This window comes from Leptosomus discolor, chromosome 9 (assembly GCF_034619465.1).
Source record: "Leptosomus discolor isolate bLepDis1 chromosome 9, bLepDis1.hap2, whole genome shotgun sequence".
Lineage (NCBI taxonomy): Eukaryota > Metazoa > Chordata > Aves > Leptosomiformes > Leptosomidae > Leptosomus > Leptosomus discolor.
The window spans coordinates 31273500-31299916 of record NC_141399.1 but is presented as its reverse complement, the minus strand read 5'-3'; the positions used below and the strand labels follow the sequence as shown (position 1 = coordinate 31299916).

The 26417-nt window shown below is 44.4% G+C and overlaps 1 protein-coding gene across 1 annotated transcript in view; it reads left to right on the top strand.

Annotated features, from left to right (window-relative positions):
• ATP11C (ATPase phospholipid transporting 11C (ATP11C blood group)) overlaps positions 1–26417 on the top strand; it is a 54891-nt gene that overhangs the window by 19004 nt on the left and 9470 nt on the right. The window contains exons 3-24 of the mRNA XM_086470672.1: positions 1697–1786; positions 5864–5944; positions 6970–7077; positions 7692–7820; positions 10227–10330; positions 10994–11044; positions 11901–11965; positions 12588–12669; positions 13030–13180; positions 13966–14163; positions 15119–15277; positions 15470–15627; positions 16534–16605; positions 17484–17557; positions 18255–18358; positions 18960–19141; positions 19705–19968; positions 20319–20493; positions 21176–21278; positions 22442–22587; positions 22960–23019; positions 24019–24146. Coding sequence (XP_086326798.1) covers positions 1697–1786; positions 5864–5944; positions 6970–7077; positions 7692–7820; positions 10227–10330; positions 10994–11044; positions 11901–11965; positions 12588–12669; positions 13030–13180; positions 13966–14163; positions 15119–15277; positions 15470–15627; positions 16534–16605; positions 17484–17557; positions 18255–18358; positions 18960–19141; positions 19705–19968; positions 20319–20493; positions 21176–21278; positions 22442–22587; positions 22960–23019; positions 24019–24146 — 2684 coding nt within the window. The remainder of the gene's footprint in view (positions 1–1696; positions 1787–5863; positions 5945–6969; positions 7078–7691; positions 7821–10226; positions 10331–10993; positions 11045–11900; positions 11966–12587; positions 12670–13029; positions 13181–13965; positions 14164–15118; positions 15278–15469; positions 15628–16533; positions 16606–17483; positions 17558–18254; positions 18359–18959; positions 19142–19704; positions 19969–20318; positions 20494–21175; positions 21279–22441; positions 22588–22959; positions 23020–24018; positions 24147–26417) is intronic.

Genomic DNA, 26417 nt, shown 5'->3' with positions numbered 1-26417 from the left:
CTACATAGCTTACACCACAGCTCCAGCCTCTCTATTAGTCTTTTTTTTTTTTTCTTCCCAGTCCCACTGGGGGTGCATACAAGTTCCTTTTTTCTAGACTGGGTAGGAGCAAAGCACATGGATACATTGGGTTTGTGGGTTTATTTGGAGTGAGGATTTTTTAATGTTTTCTGGAATTCTCTTTGGGAAGAAAGGGCAGGTTAAGTGTAATACAGCATGAGACAACAGCAACTTGGATTTGCAAAAGGGAATGGGGATTATTTTATAAATGGAGAGAAAAATACGATTCCCCTGTATTTTTTTTTGTTATCGTTCGATGGGTGTTTTCTCTCTTGACATAGGACAAAAATAACCATGCTCTGTTTATCCCTTTGGATGAAAGGGGAAATATTCATACGGTATTAATGCAGCTTTTGTTTATGGTGGAAAACTGTGATGACACCCATCTGCCTTCTGCTTAGCTTTTTTCCATGACATTTATGAAGCTATTTCAAAAGTTTTGAAGCCAATTTGAGCAAAATATCAAACAAGTGGCATCTGATATTGTCAACACAGCTGGATACGTATTACGTTGCTGAGGATGCATGATGCTCAGCATACAGTTAGGCTTGGTTTTACTGTACTTGAGCTGTAAGGGGGGGTTTCCTCTCCTTTCTTTTTATACAGCTTGGATCTTACTTGTTTTTATGTCTCTGTGCTGTCTGAGTTTATATTGGGGAAAAGTTTTAAGTTAAACCATGTTTAACTTGTGTAGTGTTCCCATTGATGTTTCCCTGGCATGCCAGAGGGTCCTTCAGAGAGGACGTCTTACCCTGTTTCAGTTCCCTCTTTGACAAAATGGTTTGTTTTAGCACTGATTTTATTTCTTCCCTGATTTATTTTTAAGTGTTGTCCTTGCTTTTTTTTTTTCCCATTTATATTTGCTAGGCATGAAATCTTCTTACCTGACCTTTTTATAATTAAGTGGACATTGGTCTTGAGACTTGACTGCTTATTAGTCTTTGAGGCAGACTGAAAGATCAGATATTAGACCTGTTGTTTTCCATGTTGTTCTTAAATTCCATGTTTTCCAAAGCAAATGATTCAGCAGCCTTCTTAAAATGATAATGAAGCAACCTAAGAACAAACTTGTATGGGCAACATGGCTTTTTTTTTTTTTTAATAGAACAACAGCTCTAAAATGTTTTTTGGAATTTGTTTGGGGAAAAAAAAATCTCTGCCCTGTACATTACCTCTTCATGAAATCATATCTCTCCAAACGCCTATCTAGAAGTTGTTTCTTGAAAAGGATCCTGTGGTTTTTATGTTGTTTATCTCTTCGCTGTCTCCAACCATGTGGTTTGGGTTATTTTGTCAAAAGAGAAATAGTTGCCTACTTTAAATCAAACAAACAAAAAACTCCAGGTAACTGAGAGAGACTTCCAGCTGTTAATGAACCAGCAGAGAGAGCTGGAAGCTGAAGCAGGAGCTTAGTGGCATCTTGGCATCCAGCTGCATTGCGCTCCCAGTTTTAAAGCAGGGACCTGGCCCTTTGCCTGAGCACCAGGGCTGCTCAGACAGCTTGCTGCGATGCCCCTCACTGGGTTAAAGGGAAAACTCCTTTCCTATTTTGTGCAGATACTTCCCATTTTGTAGCCAAAGTCTCCAGTAAGCCCTGTGCCTTGGTCTGTTTGTGAGCCCTCCTCTCTCCCCGCAGTACACCCTCTGGAACTTTCTCCCGAAGAACCTTTTTGAGCAGTTTAGAAGAATTGCCAACTTCTACTTCCTCATCATCTTCCTCGTGCAGGTAAGAGCTTTGATGCCAAGGGTGGGTTTTCTTTGCGTACTGATGGTAAGCACAGCTTGAACAAGAATTGAGGTTGAATGACTCTATTGGTGTTTATAAGTGGGTTTTTTTAGTTGGAAGCTGTGTTATAATTCTGACACACCATCCAAGATTTAATAACAATTAAAATATTTGGGCCTGTCTGAGATTGTGTTTGCTGAAACAATTGAAAAACCATCTTTAATCTTTAACTGTTAAGATCAGTCAACCATTGAAAATACATCGGATGTTACAGAATTAAGATCAAGTTTTTTGTCACCTTTATTACTTCTGCTGCAGAACTATGTTTTTTCCCAAGTTATAGGTATTTGCATATATCTTAGTTATAGTGAGTTTAAAGGCAAGCAGGAGAGAGAGGCTGTACTCAGTAAAATTCAGAAAATGTGTAGCATGAGCTTTGGGAACACAAAGCTTCAGGAAGCTTCTCTGCACAGACAAAATAGCAAATTTTATATATGGACAAACTTTTTCTGCTCTGCTCTGTGGCTTTGGTTAAGAGGCAAATCCTGAGCAAACCTAAGTACTTATTTTCTGTTCTGTCAACCAAAAAAAAGCAGGCTGTCAAAATGTGTTGGGGTGAAGGGAGTTTGGGAGGATCACCACAATGTGTTTACTCACCTTTTAAATCCTCAGGCTTGGGGCTCAGCAGACAATCTGCTCTAGGGCTGAAAATAGGCATCAAACTCTATCCCAGCAAACTAAATGGCATCGTGTGACTACTGCAAACAGCCTGCTGTTAGATGGCTTCTCCGGGGTGTTGGTGGTTCAGGTCTGGGGTATCACTCTCTTCTAGGTTGCATGTTTGAAATGAGAGTCTAAAAAGTTTTATCCTTACAGTAAAGAATTATGGCTTATAGTCATTTTGGTGGCTGCTGCAGAAAACAGGGGATCCCAAGATAACAGCTGAGGATGGCTCCTCCTGGCAGTGTTACATGAAAGGCCAATTTACCCCGACGTCAGCTGGCTCGCCTCCCATCTCTTGGTTTTGCTGGCATTGCTCCATTTTGTCAGACTGAATTTGTAATATGCCTTGAACAGAAGCAATGCCCTCGAGTCAGAATGTCCTTTTTGTGTAGTTGGCCATTTAGTGATGTGGTATTACATTTTATCTATTGACCCTCTGGCCATGAAGAGCATGAGATATTCTTGGTTATACTTACAAAACCAATTGCAGTTTAGCTGCTTACCCAGTTTGGGCACAGGTGTATGCAGGTGAGAGAAGAGCCTGGCTATTCCTCCTTGTTTTTATTGCGTGAGCATCTCTAAAATAAGGAAGCAGCCCTCATGCTCTATTAGAGAAAAAGCAAACCCAAGTGAACAAAACCCAACCTGACAGCGCTAATACACTTGCCCTACAGAGTAACCGACTGCCCCGGGGTGCTCGTTGTTCTGGAGACATCACTTGCCTTAAAAAAGCACTCAGGGCCACTCCATTCATTTAAAATACCAAGGGTTGTACCTTGATAAATGGCATCTATAGCTTAAATGTTGGTGCTTATCTTTAAATTACTTTAAATTAATGGAATTGCCCTACATGCTGCATGAGGAGAGAAGTATCACAGCACTTGGGGAATTGCCTGGTGCATCTGCTCTACCTGCTGCTGAAACACTTTATCAAAATGTCTATTACTTTGTGACTCCAAATTCAGCTCTTGTTTTAGGCAGAGAAAGTACATGCATTAAACATAAAACACCTATTAGCATGCTAACAGGGATACAAATAGCTCTTTCTTCAGTTCATCTGTTGCAACACTCAAAGGAAACTGTGATTAAACTCCTGGTGGAAACGGCTGGCCCGGAGTAAGCGTAATCTAAGGGCATTTGTAGGTAGACCAAGCTGATGGCAGTAAGCTAATTTAGGAGGTGCCAGGAATGACAAATGTCTTTTTTGATTGATGGAGATGACTTCTGGACTGTGGTCTTTGGTTTCCTAAGCAATGACTTAGGAAGAAACTAGTAAGTAACATGAAGATTTTGTCACTTTTAAGTGGATCCAAATTAAGCTGTTGAAGTCCTAAAACAGCTCAAAAATAGCTTCAAAAGAGTCTGTCTTTGATGTTCCAGCTCATTGCTTTTGTGTCCCTTGGCTTTCCACCAGCTGTGAAGGGGAAGAGCAGTATCCAGCCACGGGATGTGCAGGGAGTGCCATCTCCAAGTACATAAATTAGTTATTCTGGGGACTTCATCTGATATTTGTGTTCATACATCTATAATACAGCATTCATGTGGACAGAAATCATATTGTTTGTTTAAACAAATGCATACAACTGCATCTTGTCCGGTGCAGAGAACTCTCCTGCTGGGCAGCAGGAAGCCCTCTCACTTGCCCTTCTCAGGTAAAAAGCAAAGTTGTTCTTGTATTTCCAAGGTCTGTCCAATTTTTGCAAGATCACAGAATCACAGAATGTTAGGGGTTGGAAGGGACCTCAAAAGATCATGTAGTCCAACCCCTCTGGCTGACTGGCCTAAACTTCAATGATGCCACTCCAGTGAGTGTCCATCACACATACTGTGTGCAATGTGTCTGTGTGACAATTGGCACCACCCTTGCTAAAGTTTGTTCCTCCAAGTCTGGTTTCTACCAGACTTTCTGTTTGTAAATGTTTTACACCCATCTGAGTGAGCCAGAGCTTTGTGTTCCTTGGAAATATTTGTTGTGTTTATCTTTGTTTACCCTCATGCTACTTAACTCATACACCACTACCTGGTTGCATCTTGTGGTATCTCTCTTCCATGTCAATACCTTCTGGCTTCTTCTCTCTTTGGGTCCAGTAGTGCAGGGTGAAATTGTGATGTACGGCATTTCATAGAGTTAATTTCCATGTAGCTTCCTCCCAGCTGATAAAAGCGGTCCTGCCCTTAGCACAGCATTTTATGGGCAACCTGAAACAATAAATATACAGATGCTGCCGTTTGTGAGCATGCCAGAGAAGCGCAAACAAGCAGAGGGAAACAAAGTCCCTTTGTAGGGACACAAAGCCTTTCTGCTGAGCTTCCCCATCCCTTTCATCACAGCCCTCACCATCTGCCTCTCGTGCTCTCATCCTCTCTGGGGACAGCAGGAAAAATGGCCAATTTTGTGTGCCCTGGTTTGGAAGGGGGTGCGAGGGTGCAGCTTGTCCTCCTCTTGAGTTATTCCCTCCCAGTTATGAACCTGTTCTGCTGTTCTTACCCTTTGGGCAAGGTCATGATACAGTCAGAAGAAACAGCAGTTTTGCACAGCCCAAAGGTTTCATGAATGATGAAAGGGCTTGGTCTTTGCTGTGGCGCTGGCTCAAGTGCTGCACTGAGCTCCGGATGGATCCAGCTGTCCAACCCAAGGCCCTCGTGTGGTCGCTGTGCTTAAACGCTGCTCTGAACTCTAAATTTGAGAGCTTAAAGACAAAGTGTGAATTTCTGTTTTACTTACATTGCAGAATGGAACATAAATGTTTATTTCATAGATAATTTGGGCTGATGGGTGGTGTTTTTAACCTCTGAGTGTCAGTAGTTCAAGATGACTGGTACTGTCCTCCCTTTCATAACCAGCCATGTTTTAGGGTTCAGATATGCCCTGTCTTCACTGCCGAAGAGGAGAAATGGCCATCCTGTGGCTCAGTTAGAAACGAGGGTGGTTTTCACTTTGTGCATTGCTGCTGCCTCTGCCCCATCCTCCTTCACTGCCTCAGTCCTCTCCAGCACATCCCATGGTGAGAGCAGGGTGTTGGCATCAGCACTTGGAGCAATTGCAGTTCTGTAGCCCATACGCAGCAGCCTGTTCATCCAAGCTTTTATTTCCTGCTAGAGCAAGATCAAGCTACTTCAGGAAGGGTTTTTCCCCATCTGAGGACATCCCACAGCCTTCAGGAGGAGGCAGGATTATAGTCTCCTCGCAATGCCTGTGCTGGTCCTCATGTGCCCCTTCCTTCCCTCCCTCCTCTGCTGGGATGTGACTTACCCACAACGTACTGAGCCACCCTTTTTCCCCAGCTCCTAGAGTTTTTGTTTCTTCTGCTGCCTGAAAACCATTTGTCAGCAGTACGTTTTTTTTCTTTGCAGGTGATAGTGGACACCCCAACCAGTCCAGTGACCAGTGGCCTCCCGCTCTTCTTTGTCATCACTGTCACAGCTATCAAACAGGTAAGAACGTCAGTTTGGGGAGAGGAAGATGCTCTTTAAGATATGTAATGGAGAAAATTATGAGCATGTTTTTGAATATGCTGAGGAGAATATGCTTGAATACTCAGAAGTCACCAAAATGGACAGGTAGGTTTGGGGAACCCTTCTCAGAAGGTGACACACCTATACTGGTGCTTTGCAAGAGAGGCTGCGTGTTGAGTGTGGTTATTGGTCTCTCTTGTTTTGGCAGTGTAAAGCATCTCTATATGTACTGTTGTAAGCAAGCCATGAGGGTCAGTAAAGGTTACCACTGTAGTTCTGGCTTTACTTGAATTTTTCTTTTCTGTTTTTTTAGAAATGCTCTCTGAGTCTTTGCAGAGATGTTCTTCAAATATATCCCGTGCTCTGCTCCTGTGTTGGTAAATGAAATGGACAGGGCCTGTTCAACCACTCTGCTAGTCCCGAAAAGATGTGGTTCTCATCTTGCAGCGTTAAAAGCCTGTTCTCCTCTCATCGTATGCATGTGCCATTTAAAATTTCCTCTACAGAAGGACTGAATAATAAAAGAAGTTTCTTCTGCAGGGGCCAGAAAGGGAGAGCTACAGTAAAATCAACCTGCTTCAAATCTGAACGTTTTATTCTTTCAGTAAAGACTGAAGAGTCTCATCCTGTGTTACCATAGGAAAGAGTTGCAGGGTGCTAAGTGTATTATTCATATTATCAGCCTGTTCTTGCCAACACTGAGAATAATAGAAGCATGTTACAGTAGTTTAGCTGCTCGTAGCATGTACTGCATATAGATTATTTTTGTGTGTTATTTTAATCTGTTCTGAATCTGTCAAATATGCATATGAAGTTTTTAAAATAAATTGTTTCAGTCTGAGCTACTGTGGTTGATGTTTTGTCAGGTATGAAGGAGGTCTGAGGACTGCTTAATTTATTCATTTTTAAAAAAATATCTCCCTCTCAATCCGTCCCCACTCATCCTCTTTGATTAGTTTACTTGCTTCATTATGAGTTTGTGTTGCCTGTCTTTGTGCGCCTAGGGATACGAGGACTGGCTGAGGCACAGAGCTGACAATGAAGTGAACAAAAGCAATGTCTTCATTGTCGAAAATGCAAAACAAGTGCAGAAAGAGAGTGAAAAAATCAAGGTAATTGTTAATAGAGAACTCATGTGGTTATCACTGAAGCCGATGGGAACACGAGGGTGTGTGGTAAGGAGGCGAGGGCAGGGGAGGAGGGATGTGCTACAGTTAGAGCTGCCCCAGCGTGTGCTCACTTTCAGATGAGATGCTCTGAGAGCTGTTCCCAGTTAAGGAGTGAAGCTGCCTTTGTTTGATTGCTTTTGAAAAGCTGTCTCACAAAAGCTGTACTGGAGCTGACAAGTGACAGATCTGTCAGCATTTTGCACTTCTCCAGGACAGGCAGTCCTCTTCTATTTCCAACTCTCCCAAGGACACCAGGAAAGTACACTTAGGTTTGATGTTAATTTATCACCCCACACTTCAGACAAGTACAGGCTCTTGCTCTGTCAAGATTTGACAGAGAAATAAATGCTAACTGTGGCACGTGGGCACTCTGAGTTGGTGCTGGGCTGGATCGGCCCATCGGGCTGTGGAGTGATGCTCAGGGAGCCATGCACCTCTTGAACCCTGATTTCACTTTTAGCCAAGGAGATTTCTTCTAGGCTTTGACAGAAGCTAAATCTGAAACCATCTAATAACAGCTAAGAGATCTTTTCATGTAAACGTTTCCTTTCTTCCAGGTTGGAGACATAGTAGAAGTGAAAGCAGATGAGACCTTCCCCTGTGACTTGATATTTTTGGCCTCTAGCAGCATTGACGGGACCTGTTATGTCACTACAGCAAGTCTTGATGGCGAGTCCAATTTCAAGGTGACAGGGATGGATTGGGCAGTGTTCGGGAGTCAGTGCTTGGGGGTACGCGGGTGCCTGGAGCCGTCTGTGGAGCCCATCCCCGTGGCTGCATTTAATAGCTCTTCCCTCCGTCCACTCTCAGTGCATCAACCCTGGAGCCCCCTGGGGATTATTTATTTTCTGTCTTGTCTCCAAGGGCCATTCCTTCTGGCGCTGCCCTGAATGGAGTCTGTCGGTACGGCTTTGCTGCCTTATTGCCCATCATGAGAAGCATGTTAGTGTTTCCCTGCTCCTGTGCATTGGTAAAGCAGTGCCTGCAGCTGCTTCAGCTCCCTTTCCCACTACCTGCCAATGCATCTGTTATTTAACTGAACTTTTCCAGTGAGATCTGTGACTGTTGGAGGCAGTATGTCTAGATTAATTTGGGGAATTTTTCACCAGTGTAAGAAAAACATCACTTCTGTTTTTTTCCTGTCTCTCCCTTTCCCTGAATCAAGTAGTGAAATTTAATTCTAGTCTTGCTCAGGATGAATCTCCTCTTCAGTTTATTTCCTTTCTTTATTCGTCCTGCCCTGTCTCTAAAATAGGGAAAGAAGCAGCAGCAACAACAAAAAAACTTCAGTACATCAGAAGACAAGGCACGATTCAAGTGTTTGATAAATATTTATGCAGATACTAGCAACTGCAGTAGTACGACTGGAAGATACTTTAAAATTATGTGATTCATTCCAGCACACTCTGAAGTCAATGGGAATACCATTGTTGATCTGATATGTATTGTATGGGGTCTGTGGCTCACCTCTTTATGAGTGGCTGTCAATTGGTGCTGGAAATCTTGTGTAGGAACTGATGCAGTGCTGATGCACCATGCAGGTTCCACTAGTGAAGAGGAGTGGAGCTTTGAAGTGGCTTGAGGCTGAATGTAGCTAACTGTGTTAAATAAGCAATTGCTTATTTGTGTCAGGTGTATTACATGCATGAGTTCACGTAACTGGCAGAATCTTGGCTCTTACTAACTTTTGAGTCTGCAAGTGCAATGCTGAATTTCTGTATCAAGCACTGTGGTGTTTTTTTCTTGGTTTGTGGATTTCTGTAGGTGACTGGGAACTGTCTTCTGTTTCTTGATGAGGTGAAGATGAGTTTGAAGGGGAAGAGGGAATAGAAAAGCAAGTGCTGTTTGGGGAAATAGATCTAACATTAGGAACCAGGGTTTGCTGCAAAAGGAGGGTGAGGGAAGCACACTCAGGTACTCACAAAACCTCATCTGCACCAATATCTGCTGCCTACCTGGGTCAGATTTTTCTGGTATTTGGGGCATGTCAGGTTGAGGTATGGGAAAGATGCCTGGTTAAGTGCAACTGGAGCAGAACTATAAAAGGGATTTTTTCAGGGCTCTGTCTTTGAAGCGTGAATCTTTGGTCATATGTTATCTAAAAGAACATGTGTTTTCTAAATACGCTAAGGGACCGAGGATGTAAAGATCGTGGAATTGATTAGGAGGTGGCTTTGAAGTATCACTCAGTAATTGCACAGTGGCCATGGTGACAGGAGCAGTGGATGTAAAACCCTGCACAAGGGTTGGGTTTGGTACTGGGCACTGCAGGAGGAGTTTTGAGTTGTCTTTCACAAAAGCTGTGATTTGTACCAGATACGTGTGTGTGTGTGTGTTTGTGTGCCTGCTTTCAATATGAAAAGCCAGACAGGTTACCAAAACGGCATGAAGATGGGTATTTATAATGTTATGACTACAGCACATATAACGTAACGGTTCCTCCCGGGATGTGCAGGGAGGGGAATGCAAACCTAAGGAGTCGAAGAAGCTTTTTTAATGAATTTGTTTATGAAGGTGGATTAAGGCAGCCTGCCGTGCAGCCTGCTGTGACTTGGAGCTCTGAGTAGCTCCTATAAATAGAGCCTGGAAGGCAGTGAGTGGATCCTTCATGGGCTTTCCAGTTAATTGTGAGAGATGAACCTTTGCAGCAGCAGCTGCTAAAAATAGCTTGGAGTCTGCCAGCACTCTGCCTGATCCCTGGGCGCTGGAGCTGGAGACTAATTACCTTCAGGAGCAGGCAGGCGAGTGGTCCCCAGGAGCCCCTTTGCCCCGGGGGCACCCACAGCTTCCCCCCCACCCCAGCCAGGGCTGCAGCAAGACTACCCAGGGAGAAACCAGAGATGCTGTGCTTTTGGTGCGTGCCTTACCGAACAGATATGCAGCAGCTCCTTCCTGCTGTGGTTTCTCTTAAGCTCATTAGCTTCACTCTTTAGCTGAGAGATGCTTCAGCTGTTTTGTGGGAGCGGGACAAGGGCTCGGGTGAGCTGCCAGTGCTGATGAGCACCTGCATGGTGGTATTTTAAGTAACAGGATGAAACATTGGCTGCGTTGCTGGGGTCTTGTGGTGACGCTGCCTGTGTTTCTCTGCCCAGACTCACTACGCAGTGCGGGATACCACTGTACTCTGTACGGATGAAGCCATTGACGCCCTCACTGCCACGATTGAGTGTGAACAGCCACAGCCCGACCTCTACAAGTGAGTCTGCTCCTCCTGCCTGTCCTGCCCTGTCACTGCCTGGTGTCATCTCCCTGCTGTCACCTCGGCACCATTGGTTAGGGGATCTAATAAGTTACAGTTCAGCAAAGCAAAGGGCATTTTCTTTTCATCAGACAGAAAGGTTTTCTTGAGGCAGCGATAAACTGCTGGGCTTCTTCCATGTAGGATGGCAAAGTCGACATTGTACTTCTTCAGGGCTCAGTTTCTTTGCAGTAGAACCTCCCCAGTGTAACACTTGTCATGGTGTAATGAGCTATTTTTTGTCAGCTCAGCTGTAGTGATGGTCTGTGTGCCTATTCTTAGGCCACACTACCTCCCAGGTAAAATGCATTGGGCTGAATGATTTCCAGGAGTAAGCGGTCTTTGTCATTAAATCCCTTGAAGGAGGCTTGCTGGGTTGTGTTACACTCTGTAATGGAGCATGATGGTACTGCTGCTCCACTGCTGGGGGCACCCCCACTGTGGGGCGTGTGTGGCTTCTGTGTCCTGAGCACAGCCACCCCTCTGAAGCACTGAACTCCCAAATGGGCTCATTTACTTGTTTGCTTCTCTTTCCTATCTACGACTTTTTCAGTATGTCTGTAGTAGCTCTTTATAACATTAATGTGTTTGTATTATGAGTTTCTCTTATTTTTATTGCAGATTTGTTGGAAGAATTATCATCTACAGAAGCAACCAAGAGCCTGTAGCCAGGTTAGTCTTGCAGCCGTCTCGCTGGCCGTCCTCAGAGAGGCTCAGCATCTACATCAGATTTCAAAGATCTGAACTTGCACTGTCATCATTAGGGAATGGTCATTTTTCTTTAACTGTTCCAAGTATTTCATTCCTAAGGAAGGCCTGTAGTTAGGCTCTCCAGTTATGCTCTTCTGCTGTCCTGTGATTTGTTTGGTCCCCTCTTGGGGAAGCAATGTGGGACTACCTGGTAACATCCTTCCCTGCTGATGGACAGCAAATTTAGCAGGCAATTGCAAAATACTGTTTTGCAAGGGAAAGCAGAAACTTGAGCATCAATCAAAGTGTTTCAGGAAAAAATGAGGAAATAATATTTGTAAGTCAGCAAAACCATATGGCTGTCACTGGAGTGGTGCTGGCTGGGTTTTGTGCTGAGGAGAATCTACCCAGACCCTAGAAGCAACAGAGCGTCATGGGTGGGAAATAAAAACACAAATGGGAGCAAAATAAGCCATCGGCTTTGGTGCCGTTGATCAACTGTGCTGGAATGGACAGGTGTTTGGTGCTTTTAAAATCAAGTTTTTATATAAGTACTGGAACATACTAGACCTGAACGTTTTGCACTTATTCCTCAAAAGCCTTACTGATAATCCCGCATTGAATTTGAAACTTTGCATTAGGTCTGTGTAAAATGAAGTGGAAATATAAGCATATAAAGAGGAAAACAAACTCAAGCAATGCCCAGTTTAGCAAACACATCAACTTATCACGTCTAAAGAACATCTGTTTAGCTTTATAATCTATAGCTGGGTCTAAATTATAAAGCAGTTTGAATGTTCTTTGAGTGATGTAATTTTATAACTTCTTTTACATTTAGGTCTTTGGGTCCTGAAAATCTGTTGCTGAAAGGTGCTACCCTCAAAAATACCAAGAAGATTTATGGTGAACAGTTGTTGTTGTTATTATTATTATTATTATCATCATATTTTCTTTATTTAAATAGTTCTGATAAATAATGACAAATGTAGATGTTCATCACTAAATCTGGAGAGGGAAAATACTTCTCTACAGCCTGTCTGCCTGGGCTGTACAGTTACATTTGGTACACAAGCTGGTTGCAAAGTTGACAGGGTGAAATTAGGAGATACTGGTTGTATCTGCAGTGCTACCAAGCTGTGCAGGTTGTGTTAATACACCTCATCAAGCTTTTCTTTTTGCCTGAGGTATGAAGAGCAGGAAGTTGTTCCCAAATCCTTTGCTGAAAACGTGTGCTAGGATAACAGTCCGAGACACTAGTTATTGAGGGTGACGGCTGTTATGGAAGACTGATGTTTTTTCTGACTGTATGTGATCCATAGGCTCCTGCTGAGTGCTCTGGGATATATGCAATTACACTTCTTAGCAGCCTCGGAGGTTTCTGTAGTTGAACGGTCCTGGGGTAATGCCTCTTTCTTCAATTGGGATTCGAGTTTCATGTAAACACCGATGCCCCTTATGGCTAAGTGCAAGCTGGGTCCCTCCAGGCCTGCGAGTCCCTTATGAGCCCTGCTTTAATACCCTGTAGGAGTTGCAGTCTATACTGGAATGGAAACGAAAATGGCTTTGAACTACCAAGGGAAATCTCAGAAACGGTCTGCTGTAGAAAAGTGAGTATTTATAGTCAGCAAAAAATGGGTAAAAGCTGTGAATTTGTTTGGGGGTTTTTTTATGGATGACTTGTACAGAAATAATACCCTAGTTGGCTGCCTTTTGTTTCACATGCGTAGAACGTCTGTATATTTGATTAAGCATATCTTTCAAGAAGCTGCATTACTTAGTAGCTTTTTTTATTTAAAAACAAAATTAAGAAATGTTAGAATTTATGAACTGACCCTGAATATCGGCACCGTCAAAAGCGCTTGTTCTGCAATTCCCTTAAAAGTGAAGAAGTCTTGTTCCTGCTTATTTGCATGATTTTTCTATATAAAAATAGCTACAAGAATTTAAAAAAGCAACCTATTTTTCAGATCTATCAACGCTTTCTTGATAGTGTATTTGTGCATCCTATTGAGCAAGGCTACTGTGTGCACGACTCTGAAATATGTCTGGCAGAGTAATCCATTTAATGATGAGCCTTGGTACAATGAGAAGACTAAAAAAGAGAGAGAGACATTCAAGGTAAGTGGATTTGTATTTCAGCACCTCCTCCAGCTTTCTTCTGATGGTTTCATTTAATCTGATAGTGTCTGCTGCCAGCCCTACAAGCCCTGTTTGCTAACTGGAAGTGCTGTGTTTCCTTCAGTCTCCTCTGCTGGTTTATGTTTCTTTCCTGCCTCCCTCATGCTTGTGCATGGTGATGCTTGTGTGGAGCAGACAAAGCATAAATAAATACTTTGTGTTATAGAAATGCAGCAGCTGATTTAATCTGGATCCTTACTTGAACTCAAGCTATTGTGAGTAGGTAAACTTAAATTGAGGCCATGTCAACCAGCTTCTTAAACTTAGTGAGACGTAGGCAGTCAAGCCTAGAAGAGTGAGTATAAGTGTGTAGAAATCGGTTTTGGTGGGTTATTGAGTAGGACTTACAGGGACGTCACTGAATCGGTTGTACCCTCGCCATAGCTTGACTGGTCTCAAGCCACTTGCTCCTTGTTTCTAGTTGCTTGAGATGAGAACAAGCCTGTAGCAGTGTATACTTGAATAAAGCATCGTTTTGGTCACTGTGCAGCAGTGAGATGTACTCTTGTATTATACCCTTGTAGATCTGCAGAAGGCAGATTTTTTGCATCAAAGTAAAATGGAATTTGGCTGTCTATCTTAGCTGTATTCAGTTTTGGGTTGTTGTTTTTTTTTTTTTCTTTTTAACCTTAAAAGCTGTCTAAAACCCCAGAGGTGTTATTGTAAACTGCCCCTGAGCTAGGCCTGTTGGGCACAGGCTGCATCTTCTCCTCTTTCCATTGCAGGTCTTGCGGATGTTCACAGACTTCTTGTCATTTATGGTCCTCTTCAACTTTATTATCCCAGTCTCCATGTACGTTACAGTAGAGATGCAGAAGTTCTTGGGTTCCTTCTTCATATCTTGGGACAAGGAGATGTACGATGAAGAAATAAAAGAGGGGGCGTTGGTCAACACCTCTGACCTGAATGAAGAGCTCGGGCAGGTCAGAACATGCTCTGTTTGCATCTCCTTGGATGAAAATGCAGACAAAAGTGTCCTCCCTGGTAGGAATTCTTGTTGTGGCAGTCCCTTGCAGTCCCCTCAGGGCAGAACTTCCGCTGGTTTGGTGGCACTTTTCATTTAACGTGATTCTACTCGCTCTGCATCAGACAGGCCCATGAAGCTGCCTTGAAACGGATAAGGTTATAAATAGTGCGTGAAAGAGCAGGAATTGGGTCATGCCAATTGTTTCCATATTGGGGAATATCAGGCACAGCACTCTGCATGTCAGGGTGGTTTGCTTTCACTGCTTCAATTAAAAATTGAAATCCTCCGTCTCTTCTAGGATTAACAAAAATGCCTGCCCGGTTGTGTCTCTGGGCATGCAATGCCCATGCAGCCATGCTGCTGCTGGGTTTGCTGGGGCAATTAGACAGCACAGTCTTCCCTTTCTTATCTGCACCAAGAGGGACTGAGTGGAGGGTATGTGTAATGCCTCCTGCTTTTTGTTTTGCTTTTAAAAAAATAAATATATATTTGGAGTAGCAATTACTTAATTTAAATACAGCACCAAGATGAAAATCCCCCAAAGGAGGCAGCAGACCTGCAGCAGCTGCTATGTCACTAGGAGCTATAGCAAAGGACCCAATAAAGAGGATGAGGGGAAAACAAAGAGCCTGGAAACAGATTTTAAGTCTTCAGGAGCTGCCTCCTGCTGCCCATGCAATGGGCTGAAAAACAAAGGAGCTGCTCTGAGGAGCAAAGGTGGTAGAACTGCACAGTGGGGTAACTCTTGTGGGCACCTGTGTCTTGGGCGACCAGGTTAGGATAGCAGCAAAGTACTGTCTAGGATTGGCACAGATGCACTAAAATGTCCCAGCCTCTTTGTTTCTGGGGGTCTCCTTCCTCAGCGCATGGGGCTGGGGGTGCAGCGAGGCAGCCTGCCTGCTTGCTTCTAGGTGGAGTACATCTTCACGGACAAAACTGGGACCCTGACTGAGAACAGCATGGAGTTCATAGAGTGCTGTATAGATGGGCACAAGTACAAAGACTGCATTTCGGAGGTGGATGGCTTCTCTCAGACCGATGGACCCCTAAAATATGGCAAAGCAGAAAAGGTAAGAAACCTGTGTGTCTGACTTAGGATTTTGTGGTCAGCTCCTGGCTGGATAAATACAGCAGAAGCTGAGAGAGGGTGAGGTTTTTTGTGTTTTGAAATATGCATGCACAAAAATAGCAGCCAAGTGCTGCGAGGTGGGCTCGATGCACGGCACTAAGCTGGTAACGAGCCCTCCCTCACTCCTGCCTAGAGCCGCGAGGAGCTGTTCCTGCGAGCCCTCTGCCTGTGCCACACTGTTCAGATCAAGGAAGCAGACCAGGTGGATGGGCTGATAGGACATCCAGAACGCAAATACACCTATATCTCCTCTTCCCCAGATGAAATTGCTTTGGTGAAAGGCGCAGAAAAGTAAGAATATGAAGATGTTGGTTTTTTAATTCCCTCTCTCTGGTTGGGAAGGGAGGTGGGGGTTATCTGAAGGTGATAGATCCCTTTCCCTGGTCAAGACTGCAGCTTCATCTGCAAGCACGTTGTGATACCAGTGCTCGGCCTGACCTGCACCCCTGTGAAGCCATGTGAGCCTGTGGGTTTAAATGAGCTCTCTGTAAAAGGAATGCTCTGCAAAGGTCTTCCCTGAGCAGCTCCTCAGGAGGCTATGGTTTGTATTCACTGCTGAGAGCAGCCCCAAGGTGCTGCAGTGCCTGGCTGGGGCAGAGGCTCCTTTGCTGGAGGTCCCATGGCCATGTACATTAATCCCCAAGAAATGGAGACCAGTTCCCATGTGCATATTGCAGCCAAATTGCTTCCTTGTCATGCAGTGGCAAAATAATAGGATGAGTTACTTTTATCAAACCCACGTTTGAATCCTGCTGAAGATGCTCAAGGCTGGGTTGGATGGGCCTTTGGGTAACCTGATCTAGTGGAAGGTATCCCTGCCCATGGCAGGGGGCTGAGGCTAGGTGATCTTTAAGATCCCCTTCAACGCAAAGTCTATGCAATTGCCAGCCCCTAGGTTTTAGACGGAGGCTGTTGCAGCTGTATATGCTTGCTCATGGAGACCCAGGAGACCACGTCCACAGGCTCTTGGCATCTGTGTGCTGCGGTGCCCAACTCTCCAGGTCATGGGAGCAGTGCCAGAACATCATAGCAGGCTCTGCATGGAGCAAGCAAATGCCCAGCCAAGCTTTTTAGCTTGAGTTCACTAATTTTTTTGCTCTCCTCTGCAGTACAGAAGGTGAAATGAGAACGTTGTTAATGTGTAATATGTGCCAATGGGTGTTTTCAATGTTGTTCTGTCCTTTTGTTTATTGACAGGTATGGTTTCACTTTTCTAGGACTTGAAAATGATTTCATGAAAATACGAAACCAAAAGAATGAAACTGAAATGTAAGTGCTGCAGGTGCTGCCGAGGAACAGTGCTGCTAGCGCTGTGCCGGTTCCCACCCAGCTTGGTCAAGTTTGGTCAGTGTGGCCAACCTGGCAAGGTCAAAGCTGTTCCATGAGGGCTGTCAGACCCTGCTGACTTGCCCAAAAACTCCTGTGCTTTTTACAAAGCACAGCACAGTAAGATGCAGGCTGGAAGGCTTTCTTGCAAAAATCTGCTGGTGGTTTTAGTGACATCTAAATTCAGGTCCCTTAAGTGCCTGCAGTCCCTTACATGTATCCTTCATCCGTGCCTGGCTGTGCAGATGGCTCCTGGGATGCACGGGGTGCTTGCTGACCTCACAGACAGTGGCTGGGCCTCACAATGGGATACTGTAAGCCTAAACTGTGTGATACGGCTCCCTTCCCTGTAACATTTTTCCCCTCCTGAGATGAAAATAATTAGATTTTACCCTGTGCCCACACCTTGGGGGACATCTGAGAATCTCTGACCTAATCCCAGCACTCCCCAAGAACTCATCTTCACAAGCAAATTTCACTTCTTACTCCCCTGATGGTGAAATTTCTTGTTCAAATGCCAGAGATGGTGGCACTGCCTGCAGCATGTGGTGCCCTGCTGCTGAGCCGCTGCTCAGCCCAAGGCCTCTATGTGCGGTTGGGCACCCACACCCTCAGTCCAGTGCTCAAAGCAGCACTGGAGTTTTGTTGGGTTTTTTTAACTCCATTTTCTTGTGCAGTAGCTGTAAAAAGTACATTGCCCAGTGGGTGCTGCCACTTATAGGGTGTATTGATTTCTGCAGCTTGTTGTTAACGATTTTCTGTCTTACAGTTATTTTTCTTTTACTGAGTCTAAGCTCTTTTTTTTTTTTTTTTTTTTTAAGGTACCAACTTCTCCATGTGTTGAACTTCGATCCTGTCCGTCGTCGTATGAGTGTCATTGTGAGAACCACCACCGGTACGGTTAAACTGCCTTTCTGGATTCCTATACCTCTGTGTACATGTGCACAAATATAAAACACATCCTTTTCATTCCTGTAACCGAGAGAGGCTAAGCTGTTGGGTTTTCTAAGCTGGTCTAATTAAATGCTGTACTGGGTCTGTTTGGGATAGAGTTAACTTTCTCCATAGCAGCAGTTGGGGACAAGCAGTAGGTAAGGGGAGGGGACAGGGATGGGGACAGTGACCCATGGAGAGCTCCCTGCTTGCCTTGTTCTAGCCTGGAGGTACAAGTACAGGGGGGAGACGTGAGACTTTCCACTGAGTGGGATGGGTTTTCATGGGGATAGCAGACAAAAATCCAGAGATCACCATCCTTCTCAAATGTCAGTCCCATAAGGTGTGGGATGCTGGTTTTACCCTCCTTGAAAAGATTGCCAAGGCTTCTAAATAGGAAAAAAGAAACAGCTTTGTCCAGCCTGTTGCAGAAAGCTTGCTCAGAGACAGGTAGGGATGCCTGATGTCCCAGCATCGAGGTCAACACAAGGTTTTGCACAAGTTATTGTTAGGCCTCCTTCAGTAGGCAGCTGGGTTTCTAGCAGTTCCTTCTTTAGTCCTGCCAGATTTCCTCCCTCTGCATCATTTGGTGGCTATTGAAGCTGTTAAGTCTTTCTATAGCTTGTGAATGCTATAAACTATTTATAATTTACTTTTAGGAAAGTTGCTTCTCTTCTGTAAAGGAGCAGACTCCTCTATTTTTCCAAGGGTGCAGCAAGAAGAAATCCAACAAACAAAAGTCCATGTGGACCGCAACGCTATGGTGAGCACGTGGATGGAATTTGGCTGGCTCCTGGGGTCAGGAAAGCCTCACTCCAAAAATAGAAATGTGGCCTTGCTTTGGGGGGAAGTGTTGAAAATCTGAGTGTCACTTCACATTGTTTTGAAGCCAGACTTCTTTCCTTTTCTGTTTCTTTGGCTACCGTCTTTATTTGACTTTTGATGTACTTACATGGTCTCCATCACAGTTGTGTCCAAGCATCTCCCAAGCAAGTTAAAATAGAAATAACAATAGCAGGCTGTTTTCTCTGGTGGGCAAAGTGCCTGATCCCAGTTGTGGGGACACCCAGTCCTCGCTCTCCTGGCAGGATGCACACTCTTGGCTCTGGTCCTTCTTTTGGTTTCTCTCTGCCGTGTTACATGCACGTAATAAGCATAACCATGGTTACTCTGATGGGAAAAAGTTGCTGTGCAAACAGAGAAATTGGTCTTTGACTCAAGCCAACGAATTGTCATTGCCATCAGAGTCAGAGTAATGACAGAAAGCACTGGTGGTGGAGAAAGCACTAACCCAAAGTAAGGAGCTGTAGAAAATCAGGTTTTAGGGCACTTGCCACTTTATTTTCTTTCCCTCCCCCTACCAGGATGGTTACCGAACGCTCTGCGTGGCATTCAAAGAACTAACTCAAAAAGAGTATGACAAAATTGACAGACAACTTAATGAAGCTAAGATGGCTCTGCAGGACAGGGAGGAAAAGATGGCGAAGGTTTTTGAAGACACAGAAGCAGACATGCACTTGATTGGGGCTACTGCCGTAGAAGACAGGTAAAGAGGTGACCACCACTGATGCTGCAGTACCTGTGGTTTCTCCCTGATGTTGCATCGTGACCCTGACTCGCTGTGGTGGAACTGAGCAGCCAGGCAGATGCTGGAAGTGTCCAGGGCAATTAATTACTCCACGGCACAACACATTACACAGCGCCCTAGTTGCTAAAATTGGCCAGCATAGTAGGAATTGGGATTTATTAATGAAACTACAGAAGTACTCACCCTTCTAGGGAGTGAATTAAGCATGCAGCATTAATTTGCACATCAAAACAAATTCTGTTTCGCATGCAGCTATAGTAACTGCGTCTGTAAATTAAACTCTTACTCTTGACTCTTAGGTCTCACAGTATAAAGCAGTGATTTATGTTTTGGTTTTTTTTGGCTGCAAATAAAAATTTGGGATTGCTGACTTCTAATCCTTATTCCTATGGCAGTGGTCTCTCCAGCATGGGGAAAATCAATTAACTTCTCTTGAGCTGGTATTTCCTACCTGCAAAATATGAGTTATATGGATTAAATGTGGGCCAGCCTGAGAAGTGATGTTTTACTTCTGCTTGCAGGCTGCAGGAGCAGTCGGCAGAGACGATCGAGGCCCTGCACGCAGCCGGCATGAAGGTTTGGGTGCTGACGGGAGACAAGATGGAAACTGCCAAATCCACCTGCTATGCCTGCAGGCTCTTCCAGACCAGCACCGAGCTTCTGGAGCTGACAGCAAAAACAGTGGGTGAGAGCGAAAGAAAGGAGGATCGGCTCCATGAGCTGCTGATGGAGTACCATAAAAAGCTGATTCAGGATGTTCCCAAAAACCGGGGAGGCCTGAAGAGGTAAGTGAACAAAAAGATCCAGCCTGTGTGTGTTTCGGATGCAGACGCAAAGTTTATAGAGCAATAGGACCACGTTGTGGCCCTGGGGACTGGCTACTTGCAGATACTGTGGCTTGCTGCTTCATTTTGCTTGTCATCTCTAGTTTTAGTTGGTTTTTAACTTAATTACGTAGTTCCCTTAGTGAAGGGCGCATGTTAAATCCAAATTTTTTAAGATTGCTAAGCCCCCCGAAAAAGGTGGAAGAAGATTAATACAAAAGCAGTTTCTTTCCACTAAGATGATACAAGCAGCTAGATTGACTTCTTAAAGTCTGATTTTTATTTCAAACCTGTTCCTCATTGTGTTGCAGAAGCTGGACGTTGAGTCAAGAGTATGGCCTGATTATAGATGGCTCAACACTGTCGCTGATACTCAACCCTTCTCAGGACTCCAGTTCTAGTAATTACAAAAACATATTTCTACAAATCTGCTTGAAGTGTACTGCAGTCCTCTGCTGCCGGATGGCTCCTTTGCAGAAAGCACAGGTATTTACTTTCAGCTAACTGAAGCACATCGTTAGGTGATGTGATGCACTTCTGATCCATTGGCTGGGACTTGACCTGATCATCTTAGCTAGGACTTCTCCAGGCTATGTGTAAGCCTGAGCTTCAGAGTGTGATGGAAACACACCAGTCTTTCAAAGCTGAATGTAAAACCTTTGTTTAATATGCTTGCAGGAAGCCACAAACCCAAGCCAATTAGAAATAAAGAAAACCCCTTGTTTGTTCTGTTTTCCTTTCCCAATTTGTCAAGTGGAGTCCATGACTTAAGCCAGGACACTTCCTCACACCAGCTGATGGTATCCAAGCCTGATAAGCAGTGTGTCTCTGCCCCTCTTCCAATGAAGGGTTTCCTGCACCCTGAAACACCTGAGAGGTCCCATCTTTGGGAGACTGGAATCTGGCAGAAGGGAAGGGCGTGATGCTGCTACCTGGGATTTGTTTTTAAATACTGTTCTCTTGACCTGTGCAGCTGGATCTTGGCTTTTGCTCTGGTTAGTGACTGTGAAGGAAGTAACGAGGGGTTTTATTAGTCTGAACTCTCTAGGTATTAATTTTGCTGCTTATCCTGGGGCAGCTCTTGCAAGTGGGGCAGTGGGGGGGTCTCTGGAGGCTTTTTTAACTGAATTTTTGGGTTCTGCTGCTATCCTTTTTTTAAATCTTTCAGATTGTGCGAATGGTGAAGAACACAAAAGGGAGCCCAATAACCCTTTCCATAGGGGATGGCGCAAATGATGTTAGTATGATTTTGGAAGCACATGTTGGAATAGGTAAGACGCCCGAGTAACACTCATCTGAGACCTAAGACCTGTCTGCTGTTGCTGGGGTTCACTGTTGAGGCACAGTCAGTATTCTTCATTGCATGTGGCTTGACTGATCCCACAGAAAAATGTGGAAAGTCTGCTGTTGCTTTCTTTGGAGCCAGGGTTTGACTCCAGATGAGTCTTGGGATCATCACATACTGCTCACTTCTGATAGTACCACTCTCTTTATCAGTAATAAACTGCAGATTGCATTCAAAAACTCTGTGGCCAAATTCAACATGGTAAAGGTTGCTTGCTGGTCAGAAAAAGGCACAAGTAGCAAACCGATGAGTGATTACTGGCAGTTGTTGCAAATGTGGTGCAAGGAAAACGTCAGACTTTATTAGGGCTAACTGGTCACAGCTGCTAGTAATTCAACACTGGGGACCTCCATGTGTTTCCCAGGGGGCTTATGCTCAGTTATGTTGTGTCTGCCGTGTCCCTGTGACTGACATGAGGCTGGAAACTGTCCTTTGTTCTGCAGACTGGTGTCAGAGATACAGGAAATACCGCTAAAGAAAGGTCGATAGAAGAGAAAGGGCAATGTCTTTATTTGGGGCTTTTGGAAGTGCTGCGGTGCTTTCCAGTGAATGGGATCCCAGTGCAGTTCATTTGGTTGTGGCTTTTGAGTGAACAAAACTGTCTTTCTTGAGCTCAGCTCTGCAGGGATGTCTCGGGAGGCTGAGCATCTGCAAGGAAATAACTAGGCTGTGTGCGATGCAGTCAAGCCTGTGGGGAATCCAATTCCTTATCTTTTATCAGATTTGCTTAGATACTCTTCACCACGCTCTCTTACACAGGAACTCTGACAGCAACCTAAATATAACTTAAAAACTCCAGAGGCAGGTCTGAGTGTTGTGGAACCAAAACCACGCTGAGTCTTGCAGCACTGTTTGTTCTCCTAGGGCACTCAAGAGGGAAATACGGCCTTTGTTGTGCCTTGAAATGCTAAGCGATGTGAACAAACATAGTGGGGGTAGCATTGGTCCAGATTCCAGTCACTTGGGGATTAACCCCTTGCCATAGCATCTATCCATATTCCAGTCACTTGGGGATTAACCCCCTGCCATAGCATCTGTCCAGATGTCAGTCTCTTAGGGATTAACCCCTTGCCACACTTGTGTCTCCAGGTATAAAAGGCAAAGAAGGACGGCAGGCTTCCAGAAACAGCGACTATGCTGTGCCAAAGTTTAAACATTTAAGAAAATTGCTACTAGCACATGGGCATTTATATTATGTGAGAATAGCACACCTTGTACAGTATTTCTTCTATAAGGTAAGGATGCGTGTGCAGCTTATTTCTTTGTTTATACTATGGGTTTCTTTGACAATAGCAACAATAGTAAACAGGAGAAAAAAATGTATAGGTTGTTCTGTAGCTCTGTTTTCCTTCCCTAGAACAGGCTGTGTCTCTGCCATGTGCCTGTCAATTGAAAACAGTGCTTACAGGGGAATGTGAGCATGACTTTCTTCACCTGTCTTCTGCAGATACTAACTGCTCATTGGATTAGTTTTGTGCTTGGTAGAAAACAGTGCTCTAGCTTGTCTGTTATTGTAATATCAGACACTAATGTCTGGTAACAGGAAAAATTATGCAGATTGAGAAGTCAAGTGCTTCCCTGCTGACTGTTTGTCTTTGTTTCCCTAGAACCTTTGCTTCATTTTACCACAGTTTTTATACCAGTTCTTCTGTGGATTCTCACAGCAGGTAACTTCCAATAACATGTCTATAAAAGTAGGATAAAAAGCAAGGGGCACAATGAGGCTTCCTAGCAGAAACTTGGCTTTTGGTGTCCTGTCCCTTCCTCACCTTGCTTTAGAGGACAGTAGGAACTGACCTCATTGCTCAGCATCATATCTGGAGCATAATATTTTTGATACCCATAACTGAAAAGACATCTGCTTTCTTTCCTTTCCCATCCACCACCCATAAATACAGATGCACACCTTCCCAAAGTAATGAGAGAGGGGTTTAGCTGGATTGTCAGCACCTGATTTTGCTGCTTTTCTTTCTCTTAAGAGAAAAAGTTTTCAAATACTTCCCAATCTTTTCTCATTTGCTGAATTTCCCTGCATTAAAGGCTCTCAAAAGGAACAACAGTTTATTCTTTTATGACAGCCTTTAAAAAAAGGACACATGCTTGATGTCATCAGAGCCTTGTTTAGTCCAAGTGTCAGAGAGAGAGATCCATGTGGTGAGTGGGTTCACGTGCTTGGCTTTTGTGTCAACTTGACAGGCTTTTGTGTCTATTTGGGCTCAGAAGTAATGATGAGGAAGAGTAAATGATGGGACTTGGCAGAAACACTTGATCTTTTTTTAAAAAAAGAAGCCATAGTTACTCTAAAACAGTCTAGTCTTTAGAGAGTCACAGGAGACATCAAGTATATTAACAGAAACAGCAGCACAAGAGCAGCTACAGAAAAGCTGTGATAAGGGCTGTTTAATCACGTTTTGCTGGAGAATGAGCTGCAGATGAGACCAGTGGTGGGAGCAGGGTCCCGGCCATGCAGCCTGCAGGTGCCTTGGTCCCCTTGGCATCACACAGAGCACGACCCCTATCAAATGAAACTGTCCTATGTGGCTATGACAAAGGGATGAATCTGTAGGGTATGTACAGAGCCAAGGGCTGGAAAATTTTAATCTGTTTGTGGAGAGACTTTTAAAACAGAATTTCTGTCTCATATTAACCTTTTTTCCTCTTTTAAGCCACTGTACGATGCTGCTTATCTTACAATGTACAACATCTGCTTCACATCACTCCCTATCCTGGCATACAGCCTCCTGGAGCAGCATATCAACATCGACACACTGACCTCAGATCCTCAGCTGTATATGTGAGTAGCACTGGACTGGGTAGACCTCCACACAACTTGGTTAACCACAGTTTAAGTTTTGTTGGTGCAAGAGTGTAAGCAGGTGTCCCTGTCCCATGTCAGTGATGGGGTCACCATGAACTCCAGAAAGGGCTGTTTCTGTCCCTGCTGATACTGCTGCTGCGTTAGAGCTGAGCAGTGTCCTATTTCCTGCCTATTTCTACTTATTTATGCTTTCTAACAGTATCTGCTCTAACAAATTGCACTGCTGTGTCTCTAAAAAAATAAACTGTAGGTGGAATTCTTCATCTGTAAGAAAAATCAAGCTGTGAGTGTGGCCAGACCATTCGTTCATGTTAGCTTTGAGCCAGGCAGCATGAGCCAAGCACATGACAGAGCGTGTAATGGATGGAGGAGACATCTAGCTTTCAGGAAAAAAAAAATCCATTCACTTTCAGAAAGATGAGTGTTCCTCAAGCCCAACTTAGGCAGGTAGTTTCTCAGCTGGTCTAAATGGATATCCTCCTACAGGCTTCCCTTCCACAGGCCAAATCCCCCTATCAGAGCCTGTTACTGGGGAGCTCTGCTCCACATGCTCGGAGTTTTCTGCCACGTTGCCTGTGGAAAGCGCAGTTTAAGAGAAGACTGCCTTTCTCTGCTTTGCTGGTTGCTTTCTTTCCTTCTCTGGTTGCAACTGAGAGGGGTTCCAACCTCCCATGGAAAGAGATGCTTCCCATCTTCCCTCCACCCCTGCACACACGCTTAGGTGCAGCCCTTCTGCAAGGCCTAAGGAAGATGCTTTTTTGGGGAAGCCCCTGTTCATACATCACTGTTGATAATTCCCTTGCCTGACAGTAAGCTCAGCACTGAGTTCACCCCTATGGAGAGAGATCAGGTCGGGGCTGCTTTGGCCAGTGCCCTGTGCGAGCCCTGTCACTGTCCTACAATGCTCCTCAGCCGCGGAGGAGCCGTGCTTGGGCCAAGAGCGATGCCTTTGCAGGGACAGCAGAGGGAATTAGCAAGCGTCTGAAGACATCGTGTGAAAGTTACTTTAGGTATAGAAAAATCAGTGAATGCAACAAGAGCTGTAAGGCTAGGAAGGGGCTTGGGTGCTTTTGAAGTACTCAGATCCATGATTGATCAGGCCTCTGTGTTCCTCCACTTATGTGTCAAAATGCCACTGCCTGTATTTTTAAATAAATTGGTAATTGAATATTGTGCAGCATAGAGCAATAACAGCAGGCCCCTGTGCATTCGCCTGGTGGGCTCTCTGCTCTCTGGGGTCTGTCCGTTGAGGGAAAACAGATTAATTGTGCAGGCAGATAGCTTTAGTTTGAATATTCATGACTCTGCATGTGCTGCTGAATGCAGAATGACTGCTGCGCGCCTCTGTATGAAGTGCTGAGTTGCTGCAGTGCAGATCTCTAGTCTGAGGCGCTGGAAAAAGCCTGTTTGTGATGAGTGCTGCAGGATGTAAACGTGAACGCAAAACAGCTCACAGTGAGGAAGCTGGTTGTATTTTCTTTCCTTGCAATAAAACCCACTTACAGTCTGGTTTATCTGTGCTCCTTACTCATACCCAAATTGTGGTAGAGCATTGTAACTGCATCATTGTGCACAGGAATCAGTGGTTTTTAGAAACTACAGTTATAGGAGCCTAGCACCACACTGGTTTGCAAGATGCATCTTGCTGAAAATGGATGTATTGCTTTAATAGTTAGGGAGAAAAATGAGGAAAGGATGGGGATATTTGTTTTTGCCATAAACATGCTTTTATCCCTCATCAATCTTCACATTTTAAAGTAATCTGAAAAGTTAATGATGCAGCAAACTTTAACGCCCTGCTGGCCTTCCTCCACTCCCCAGGCTTTGCCTGCCATCCATGCACAGCTCTGCCTCTGTTTGCTGTTGCTGTCTCTGTGCAATCTATATCTCATCCTATATTCAGCCACGAGCCTCCTGCTACAACACGCATGCTAAAAACACCCACTGTACAATTTGGGAGGTTATTTTCAGCCTGTGGAGCAAAACACCACTTCCAGGAACAGGACTTGTGAAGCTTTTCTCAAAGGGGAAGTTTGAGCTTTCAACAGAAAGAGGGAAACACACCACGGATTCGCTGCATCCCGTACAGCTGCTCTTTTGCATTGCCCTGGTTTTAAAATTCAGCAGCTAACGTCAGATACAACAAGCAGTATTGGGGCTGCAGGAGAGACTCAGGACAGCATTACAGATGTTTCTTTGAGCTGGCTTGGATTTTCATCCAAGTTACCTAGAGGAGGAGGACAAAAC